At 43.8% G+C, this 11178-nt stretch overlaps 1 protein-coding gene across 2 annotated transcripts; it reads left to right on the top strand.

Moving 5' to 3' along the window:
- The first annotated feature begins 2093 nt into the window (after positions 1-2093).
- CHAMP1 (chromosome alignment maintaining phosphoprotein 1) lies at positions 2094-10912 on the top strand. Of its 2 annotated transcripts, none has more exons than XM_075918155.2 (3): positions 2094-2339; positions 2805-2922; positions 7208-10912. In XM_075918155.2, the coding sequence occupies exon 3, from the start codon at positions 7271-7273 to the stop codon at positions 10142-10144; it is 2874 nt and encodes a 957-aa protein (XP_075774270.2). In that variant the 5' UTR covers positions 2094-2339; positions 2805-2922; positions 7208-7270; the 3' UTR covers positions 10145-10912. The 2 variants fall into 2 exon arrangements, with proteins under 2 accessions (XP_075774270.2, XP_075774268.2); XM_075918153.2 differs by having other exon boundaries at positions 2703-2922.
- The last annotated feature ends 266 nt before the right edge of the window (positions 10913-11178 follow it).

The following is an 11178-nucleotide window of genomic DNA, read 5'->3' as shown; positions in this document are numbered from 1 at the left end:
ACATCTGCTTTTTTATTTGTTGGTTACTGCTGCTGCCTAATTGTATACCTATATTCCAAGAGAGTTGTATTGTTGACTCCTCAGTTTGTAACTCTGGTATTTGTAAACTCTGAGATTCTACTAATCAGTTTTGATCAGTTCTGACTTTCCACGTAATGGGTGGCACATACTTGCATGCTAATTAGTGTATTATGTGTTATCCACATCATGTTAATAAAAGAAGCAGGACTAGGTTTCACTGTCCTCAAAATATCACAGTTGTACCTGCAAAGGAGTCACAGCTTTTTTGTGCTGAACATAGTAGCCTTTTCAGGTAGTCCCTAAAATGATTAATGGGGTTTAATGGACACAATTAAATACTTACAACCTAGGAAAAGAAGGGGGAAGAGACTCCCTTTGGGTAAGTTTAGACTGCAGAGTTTTTCTGGAATACTGGATGTATCCAAGGAAAATCTTTAAAAAAAAATCAGAAAAGCAGATGTGTTTTTTCCACATCCCTGTAAACCCTCTGTTGCTCATCTACACTGCCTTTTTGTGCAAGAGGGCTTATTCCTCTGGGGAGAAGAATAACTCTTGCCCAAGAAGCCCTCTGTTCCAACGTATTCCTGTAAATTTACTTGAGCAAGAACGCATGTGCAGTGTAGATGCACCATAAGTTTTTGCGCAAGAATGGCCACTCTTGCACAAGAAGCCTGCAGTGTAGACACAGCCTTGAAGCCTGAACGTAGCAGCGTCTATTACCTCTAGAACTAGTGCTAGGCACCACCACCCACCACAAAAATGCCTTCCATTTCCCAGTTCCCTCCCACAGTCTCTCAAACCAACCCACAAACACCTATTTAACATCACAAACACACAGGTGAGCCATTGATGCTACTATGGATTTGTCGATGTTCAATTGAGACCTGAAGAGACATTGGCCTGAGGAGGAAACAGCTCTGACAGCATCACACGTTCTCAGTGGCATTTTCAATCGCTATGTCACAAACAAAAGCCAAACCCACAGCGTCCAGTTGCATCTTGTGTAAGGTCTCCAGCTCTGTGTTGGGCATTTGCTGAGCAAGCCTGGCGTTACACAACTTAACTCAGTTGGGAAACGGCAAATTCCCAGTATAGCCATCAGTGCCTCAGGCAGCACAAAGAAACCCCAGAAAGTGCAGGATGTGCGTGGAGATGAGGGAAGTGCTGAGTGGGGAGGGAGGCTCTGGCACAGCCTGAAGGTGTGCAACAGATACTCCCCTCCACCACACACCCATAGCAGCCCCCTCCCGGAGTCCCTGCAAGGGGAGTGTTTGGGCAAAGGCTCAGGAGACATCCACATGCAGCCCAGGTGATTAGCAGAGCGCCCTCAGCTGGGTTTTCCCAATGGTGGTGCAAAGTTTATCCCGCCCATGGACAGAACACAGGCTACGTCTACACTGGCATGATTTTCCAGAAATGCTTTTAACGGAAAAGATTTCCATTAAAAGAATTTTCGGAACAGAGCATCTAGATTGGCAGGATGCTTTTCTGCAAAAGCACTTTTGCGGAAAAGCGTCCGTGGCCAATCTATATGCGCTTTTCCACAAAAAGCTCCAATCGCCATTTTTGCGATCGGGGCTTTTTTGAGGAAAACAAATCTCTGCTGTCTACACTGGCCCTTTTGCGCAAAAGTTTTTCGGAAAAAGACTTTTGCCCGAATAGGAGCAGCATAGTATTTCCACAAAAGCACTGACAATCTTACATGAGATCGTCAGTGCTTTTGCGGAAATTCAAGCAGCCAGTGTAGACAGCTGGCAAGTTTTTCCGCAGATGATTTTTTGGAAAAACTTGCCAGTCTAGACACAGCCAAGGAGCTCAGGAGGCACCAGCTGGTTCCCAACAGACGCTGGATCCGGCGCTCCCGGCTGCAGCATCGCTCCCGGCGCGCCCAGCAGGCTCCAACCCCTGCAAGGGATCCCGCACCCCGCGCTCTCCTCCAGGCGCTCAGCCCCGGACCTTTCTAACGGCTCCAACCGCCCCCGCCCTCTTGGCGCCATGCACGCGCGCGCGCGCAACGGCAAGGAAGCAGAGGCACGTTGTCGGGGGGGGGGCGCCCGCGGTCTCGCGCGGCGGGGGGCGGGGCAGAAGCAACGGCGGCGTTTCCGGTTGGGCAGCGGGAAGGGCCGGAGACCCAATAAAGCCTCCGTTGGGTGGGCGCGCGCCTCCCTTCCCCCTCCCCCCCCCCCCCGGGAGCGCTCACTCCGGCCTGCGAAAGCCGCCGCCACCGCCGCCATTGGAGGGGCCGCGTCCGCCCAGGGGTCTGCCCGCGCGCAGAACCCCCGCCCGAACGGAGCGAGAGTCACGTGCTGCCCCTCGCGGTGAGTGGGGGGGGGGGGAGCCGTGTTCTCTAGGCAGGAGGGGGCGCGAAGGCTTCGTAAACACCCCCCCCCCCCCCCCCCCGCGCGCGCGGCTCGGGCCTTTCCCGCTGGAGGCTCCTCCCCCCCCGCGGCGGTAACGCGTTCGGGGCCGGTCATCGCCGACCAGGCTCGCGCTCAGACCCCTCCCCCCACTTCGGGGCTGCGGTGCCCCCTCTCCCGCGCGCCCCCAGTGCTGCGGCTGGCGGGCCCCGAGTCGGAAGTGCGAGGCGGCTGCCGCCCCGTGGGGGTGTGAACTGCCCCCCCTCTAGCCAGCGCGGTCTGGATCCAGCCTTTCCCTGTGTAAATCCTTCCCTCCCCCCCCAGCCCGCTTCAGGCTCGTGCTGAGGTTACAGGCGACAGACACGCTGCAGCGCACTACTGCGGGGAAACACAAAGCGGGCATTGAAGCCGCCTTTCAACCCCCAGACCTGAGCCCGCAGCCGATTCTCATTGCCCTAGTCGCGAGGAAAACCAACACAAACAGTTGCAGAACGAGCCTGTGTTACCGAATTGCAACGCTGCAGGACAATGTCAATAATCTCAAGTAAGTAAGTTTCTCTGTAGCAGGCAGTTTTTAAGGGACAGGCCCTATCACTTACCAAAATCAAGGGTATGAGTTGTTTTATCCCGTGTGTTCTGTAGGGACAGAGGCACTTCATTTATAAAATTGCCACTCTCAGTAAATTGTTTTTAAGTGTATAAAGAAGCCCAGAGCAAGTCTGTTGTGTGGAGTTTTGGAAGTGGATCCTGCTGTGGTTTGTGTGTGATCTATGCACACTTTTTGGTACATCTGTGAAGGTGGGCAGCAATGGAATATAAATAGTTGGTGCTAGAGATGTATATATCCATTTAAAAAGTTTACTGGATTAACAATATCATTGTAATACTTTAACCTGTTAATTGTGCGGCTGGGGTCCAACCAGCTCTTCATGGGTGTGGGGGGGACTTCTCTGGACAGAAGGGATCCCCCCTGCTCTGGCTGGACAGGTTCTGTCACACTGTGCAACAAGCTGGGGGCTATTCTGGCCTGCTGAAGTCCTGGTGCCTGGGTTGGCTGCAGGGAGCGTCTCCCTTCACCCAGCCCTTCGGTTAATTAATTGGTTATTGGTTAATTAGATAATCATGCTGATAAAGCTAATGCTTACTAGTTAACCTTTTGCATCCCTAGTTGCTGAAGGTTCCTTAGTAGCGGTGATGTTAGGAGAGTTTAGGGAAGGAATTAGAACATTAAGCAAGGAAAGAAATTAAGATGCGATAAAGTGAGAGGGAGTAGTTCAGGAAAATTTGTTCGGCTATTATGTATGGATTTTGCCAATTTAATTTTTCTTTAAAGCTAAATTGAATCTGATTTGCTTGCAAAATAATAAACCTTATATTACCAAGAAAATGTTATGCTATTAATCCTATTTCAAATATTTCTGAAAACTACTTGTCTGCTATGGGATGAATTTAAGTTAAAAATTCTCTTTCAAATAAATCTGTTTAAAATGAAAAGTGGAATTATGTCAATCTATGCTGAGGCCTAAATTTACTAGAATCTGTTAAATGTATATAATTAAAAAAAATCGAATAGCAAAGTAAAAAAGATCATGTAGTAAAGAAGAAATGCACCTTTTTCTATAATAACAAAGTTAATATACATTAAGCTAATTTCTTAAATGCATATAGATATAGCATATTCTAGAAAATAACTTAAAAGTACATGTTTCTACAAACCAGACGAAAACTGCTTATTTAACACAAGATTTCTTGTCACTTTATTCTTAAGAAAGCACTAAAGTTACAGATCTTTGCAAATTAACAGATATCTTGAGATGCACAACTCTGTAGTCAACTGTCAGCCTTTCTGTGTGTGAAATTTTAGGCTAGGCCAAGTCCCTTCTGTGTTCTCTCTCCAGCTGGTGTTTCTTGCATGTGGAGATGGATGGTCCCTCTGCTCACAGTAGCGACCTCTTTGTTTTCATCATGTATCCAGGCTGAGGAGCTGTAGATGTGCAAACTCTGCTGATGCTTTTGTGTAGAAAATCCATGGAGTTGGTCAGCTGATAAGAACAGTCAGAGTCCTAGCTTGTTAGACCTTTAGTCTAGTTCTTCAATGAGGTGACTAGCACCTCCCCTGGGAAGGATATTAATTCAGAATAATTAAAATAGACTTTTCTTAGGCTATGTTTACTTTGCATTTTGATCTATTTCTTGTCAGGGGTATGAAAAAGCACACTGCTGATCCATGTTCCCTCTAATTTTGTGTGTCCATTTGTGAAATGAATTTTGCTATGTGCACCAATATGGCGAAGATATGCAACGTATCAAATAACAAACAAAATTCATTTGTAAATGGATGATCTGTAGCAGGTTTGGTGCTGAGGGGTTCGGAGTGTAGAAGGAGGCTTAGAGTTGGGGGGGGATGAGGGTTCTGACTGCTGGTGCAGGCCCTGTGGTGGGGCTGTGGATGAGGTATTTGGGATGTAGGAGGGGGTTCCAGGCTGAGGCATGGGGTTTGGAGCACTAAAGCAGTCTTAGGGCAGAAGGTTGGGGTGGAGGTGCTTGATTAGGCAGAAGTTTGGTTGCAGGAGGGGGAATCAGGATTGGGGTGTAGGATCTAGGAGAGAGTAGTGGACCAGGCTCAGCTGGGGCTCAGGATAGGGGTGTGTGGTCTGGGAGGAAGTTATGGTGTGGAAGGGGGCTCAAGGCAAGGGTGCAGGGTCTGGGAGGTGACAGTGTGGGAAGGGCTCAGGTCTGGGATTGGGGTGTGGGTGGTTTACCTGGGGCAGTTCCATATAAATCTTGTAGCAGTACAGCTGTGCAGCTCTAAAATCTGTAGTGTAAACAGTCTTCGTCAATGTTACACCTGTAAAGCACATAGCACAATGTGATGTTTACAATGCACAATGTGATGTTTACAATGCACAATGTAACTCCCACTCTGTTACAGACTTACCTTATTTTTATGCTTCATTTGTGAGACAATGCAACACCAAAGAATAGTCTCAAACGACAGAAATTCACATCAATAATTCAACTTCCCAAGAAGGGTTAGTAATATACCATATATCCAGAAATTCTGAAAACGATTGCAGATGAAGAGAAAAAGAAGTCTGAGAACGAAAATTATAGAACAGATCCATATGAAAAGATGGTGAAGAAATTTCAGATGGTTTAATATAGAGGGGGATATAATAAGATGTGTATATATAATAAGTGGTATAGAAAACATACACATCTTCATTCTTTCTTGCAATACATGGATAAAGTGTTCATAAAGTTAAAAAGCAACACATTTAGTACACCTCAAAGAAAATAGTTTTCACATAATGTACATATCACCTGTGGAACTTATTAGCACAAACTGTTCAAACCAGTAGCTTAGCAGGATTCATAAAAGGGTTGAATATTTAATATGGATAGTAAGACCATCCAGAATTATAATAAGGATTAAAATAAAACACAAAATCCCAATTTTTTTAACTCACATTTCCCATTCAGTTTCTGAGGTTTCAGAATATAAATACATCAAAGCCATGTCTTCCACAAAGAAAAAGGCTCCATTTTTTAGGTACAATTGTATGATGATTTTTCTGTACATTTGTGAAGGATTTTTTTCTCAGTCTGAGAACACTGACTGTTATTTCCAGGCTGGGTATCCTATAGGCACTACCTCAATACAAATAAATAATTTACTACCATACAGATATTTTTCTCCTAGCTTAAAGGATACCTAAAAACAGGTGAAAATGGTAACTACAGTTAAATTCGGTCTTCTGTTTACAACAATAATTTATCCGGAGATCTTATTACATTATTACTTTTCACTATTAGAGACATTCAGTTGAAATCTAGTCCTTTTTTAAAATTAGTTAAGTTTTACATGCATTATCTGTATTAATCTCTTTGTGATTTTGTTTTGTTTTTACAGTCACAATTTTTTATTTTATAAATGTTATTCCCTTTCCCTGGTGTAAAAGATCCCCCATCAGTTGCAGAAATCATATATACAGAGGACTGTCAAATGCAAACCTAAATAGGAAATATTTTTTTCTCTCCTTTTTCAGTGTTGGTAATTCTAAGTATAACAGTAGCAGGTAGACTTCAGACAACAGAATGGTTTTGTATCTGACTGTCATTTTGTATGTGTCAAATGCTTTCTCATGAAAAATAGTTACTGTATGGAAAGTAGGGTTTAGTAAAAGGTGAAAGATTTATATGAGTTGAAGAGAAACCAGAGAATCAGGACTGTATGATCCTGTTTCCACCTTTGTGAAATGCATAAAGTGCTCTCTAATTTTCAGATGAAATGTAGTATAAGTATTAGCCTCAGGTCAAGCAAAGAAGTGTTGTCAGTTGAATGTGATGGCACGAGCTAGATATTTGTTACATAGGTCCTTTGAATGTGGTTTATTTGTAAAGTTCCTCTGCTGATAGATAATAGCAATCAAGGTCGTGTGGTAAACAATTTAAATTACTTACACAATCTCTCTGTGCAGTGACTTGCAGACCTAGGGGATATCTGCGTTTGTATTTCTTCATGCAGGAGGTTATAACCATACCAAAGTTATTAACTCCTTGAGCAAAATAATTTATTACATTCATATATAAATTTGCTATGTAGGAGAAGTAAGTGGATTTTGTGTAGAAAAAAATTCAACTGGTGATTAGTTTTTGTAACTGACTTGATAGTTTGTACATGTCTGGATTGGCTTGATTTAACTGGCTTTAATTTTTATTCTAGAAAAAGAGAAGTATATATCAAACTAATTAAAAATGAATAAACATTTTAAAAGTAAATTTATTATTATATGAGCTAAATATGCAATCCTTTATCTCTATTGCAGGAATACTGAAGTTTGCTGTTTGAGATTTGTAGTGCTGTGCAAGCTGCAACTTACCATAGAAAAATGGAAATGTTCCAGATACTGCGTAAAACATCAGAGCGTTTAGAATGTGATCACTGTAGTTTCAGAGGAACAGATTATGAAAATATACAAATTCATATGGGTACCATTCACCCAGAGTATTGTGATGAAATGGATGCTGCTGGTTTAGGTAAACTTATATTTTATCAGAAAAGTGCAAAACTTTTCCACTGTCACAAATGTTTCTTTACCAGCAAGATGTATTGCAATGTTTATTATCACATCACATCACAACATGCAGTACCTGAAAAGTGGAATGAAGACCAGAAAGATCAGTTAGAAGCTGAGACTGAATCCTTGAAAACAGCACTCATTCAGGAACCACAAAAACATGCTCTTTCACCTGAATCACACAAGCCTGCCCTTTCCCCAGAACTCCCCAAACCTGACCCAGTTATTTCCCCCAAACTTCAGAAACCATCAGTGTCCCCTGAGCTGGAGAAGCCAGCCTCAGTGGGATCTCCTGAACCTGAGAAGCTGGCCCCAGCAGTGTCCCCTGAGCCCCAGAAGCCTGCCTTGGCAGTATCTCCTGATTCCATTAGGCATTCCTCAGCGGTGTCTCCTGAGCCCCAGAAGCCTGCCCCAGCGGTGTCTCCTGAGCCCCAGAAGCCTGCCCCAGCGGTGTCTCCTGAGCCCCAGAAGCCTGCCCCAGCGGTGTCTCCTGAGCCCCAGAAGCCTGCCCCGGCGGTGTCCCCAGAGCCCCGCAGGCGTTCACCAGCAGTTTCCCCTGAGCCCCGAAAGCGTTCACCAGCAGTGTTCCCAGAGCCTCAGAAGCCCGCCCCAGCGGTTTCCCCTGAGCCCCGCAGGCGTTCACCAGCAGTTTCCCCTGAGCCTCGCAGGCGTTCCCCAGCAGTGTCTCCAGAACCACGCAGGCATATGACTCAGACACGGAGGCCTGCTCCTGCTTTGTCTCCTGAGCCTCGCAGGCCTGCTTCTACAATTTCCCCAGAAGCATGGAGGCCTGCTCCCTCAGTTTCTCCTGAATCCTGGAGACCTGCCACTGCTATTTCTCATGAGCTACAGAAATCTGCTGCTGCTGCCGCCTCTCCCTGGCCACAAAAACCTGCCCCAGTGGTGACCCCTGAGCCACGAAGGCCAGCCCCGGTGGTGTCCCCTGAGCCACGGAGGCCTGCTCCTGACCCGTGGAAACCTACATCCTTTTCTGATTCCCAGAAATCTGTTTCATCTGAGCCATGGAAACCCATCTCCTCTGTATACCCCGAAGGCTGGAAACCTGTTCTTTCTCCTGATACTTGGATGCCTGCTCCCCCTGTTTCACCCGAACTCCGAAAACCTAGTCACACTGTTTCCTCTGAAGTTTGGAAATCATCTTTGTTTTCTGATCTTCGCAAACCTGCTCCCTCATTGTCTCCTGAGCCCTGGAAACTTTCATCTGAGTCCCGGAAGTCAACCTTCTTCTCTGAGACTCAAAAGTCTGCTCCCTCCATTTCCCCTGAGGGACAAAAACGGTCCCTCTTCCCTGAATCCCGGAAAAGAGCCCTCTTCTCAGAGCCTCGAAAATCTGCTTCTGCTGCTTCGTCTGAGGTACAAAAACGTGCTTTCTTCCCCGAGCCTCAAATATCTGCTCTTCCTGTTTCTCCTGAAGTCCAGAAAAATGCCCCCTTTACTGAGTCCCAGAAACCTGTTCCTTTCTCTCCTGAAGTGCAGAAACATGCCTTCTTTCCAGAGCCTCAGAAACTTGATGCTGCTTCCCCTGAAGTCCAGGAACATACTTGCTTGCCAGAGCCTCAGAAAGTTTCTCCTGCTGCCTCCCCTGAGATCCAGAAACCTGTCCCCTTTGCTGAGTCTCAGAAACCTGCTAGTACTGTTTCTCCTGAGGTGCAGAAATATGCCCTCTTTACAGAATCCCAGAAACCTGCTCCTGCTGTTTCCCCTGAGACACACAAACAAGCCTTTTTTCCTGAGCCACAGAAATGTGGTATTTCTCCTGATGTTCAGAAGCATACTCTGTTTTCTGAGATCCAGAAACCACCTGCTGTTTCATCTGATGTCCAGAAACATGCTCTTTCTACTGATCCCCACAAACCTGCTCCTTCTGTTCCCTCTGAGGTCCAGAAAAATGTTCTTTTCCCTGAGCCTCTCAAACCTACTCCAGCTGTTTCCTCTGAGCTGCAGACATCTATTGAATCCAACGAGAGTGGTTTCCTAGCTCAGAGTTTAGAAGATCAAAAAACACTGGATGATCTATTGTCTCAGGAAGAGCAGTCAATCTTAGTGAAGGAGCCTTCAGAAGAGATTTATTCATGTCCCAAAAAGAAGCCTAAGAAGGAAAACCAGGAGAACTCTGATAATGAACTAAATAACAGTGAATGTGGAAAAACAGAGATGGATTCTGTGGAGGTAAAGGAACAAGAATCAAATAGTGATCAAGAACAGTTTGATATGGAACCATCTGATTACAACAAAGAGAGCAAAGTAGATACAACTACTCCTATTCAGCCACAATGCGTACTGCAGTTTACCGAAGAGAAAGAAGCTTTCATCTCAGAAGAAGAGATAGCAAAATACATGAAGCGTGGAAAGGGAAAGTATTATTGCAAAATTTGTTGCTGTCGTGCAATGAAAAAAGGTGCTGTTTTGCATCATTTAGTTAACAAGCATAATGTTCAAAGCCCCTACAAATGTAAAATATGTGGAAAGGCTTTTCTTTTGGAGTCTCTACTTAAAAATCATGTTGCTGCTCATGGTCAAAGTTTGCTTAAATGTCCACGTTGTAATTTTGAATCAAATTTTCCCAGAGGCTTTAAGAAACATTTAACCCATTGCCAAAGCCGTCATAGTGAAGATGCAAATAAAAAGCATTTGGACAGCCTTGAACCAAGTGAACAAATGTGATTGTTTTTTCTTTTATTCAGTGAATCTAATTTACTAAAATATGTAATTATTGCTGTATGTTAGCCAAGTAAGTAGTTTAGCTGATCTGACAAGTCAAAAGATGCATGGTTTATTGTACTGTGTTTAACTTGTCTCATAGCTGTATTACTGAAAGGATTTATTATTCGGAAATAGTTCTACATATGCATTCATGTCCCTGTATTATTCATCAATAAATTCCTATTTTATTCATCAGATATGCTATATTTCTGAAACCAAAAGAGGGATGAAAACTAGTTTTGTAAAAATTGTAAAACATTCAGGCAATAAAGTAGGATGTGGCAAACAACCCATATAATAATACTGTGAAGACTGAACTTAGTTTTTCACATCTCAAATGTCTTATTTTTTAAAATGTGAAGCAAAGTTCAAAATTAGAATCCCAGTGAAACTCAACGTACTTGATCAGGCATGAAGTAATGATGTTGGTTTTCTGGAATAATTATGCCCTAAGCTTGTGATTGTGTAGCATTTGTTGGAAATTCAATACTCTCACCTTTTTGAATTATTTCTCAGACTTTAAAAATGTCAAGATACTTATTTTGTGACACTGTATTTTGACCATTTTAAAGCATGTGCTCATATACATTACATTAAGTAATATCAGATTTACTATATATAAAATAGAAATTTTTCCTGTTGACGCTGATTGGTATGCCATAGAAATCTGAATTTCTTGTATTTGGTGAAATGTTATGCTTTAATATTTTAATAAAAAGCTACCTTGGACATTGCTTTTGTCTACTTTTTCAAAGAAAATCCTGTGATAGTCCACTGTGTTTTAGTCTGTTTTTAATAGCAGCATTGAGTGTACAATAAAACTGAAGTTTTAAAAGGAATGCAGGCTGGGAAGATTTAATTCCCACAGTTTTCTGATCTTCCAAGAGCAGTGATGGCCTGAACCCCATGGTGGATGTAAAAAACCTCATCTAGTATAGAAGCGCACACATTACTGGATACTGTATCTGTATCCCTTCCTTATCTCAAGGAGATTG

Source organism: Pelodiscus sinensis, chromosome 1 (assembly GCF_052426305.1).
Source record: "Pelodiscus sinensis isolate ZL-2025 chromosome 1, ASM5242630v1, whole genome shotgun sequence".
In the NCBI taxonomy this organism is placed as follows: Eukaryota; Metazoa; Chordata; order Testudines; family Trionychidae; genus Pelodiscus; species Pelodiscus sinensis.
Note: the sequence above shows the minus strand (reverse complement) of the source record. Positions and strands in the feature narration are given on the sequence as shown.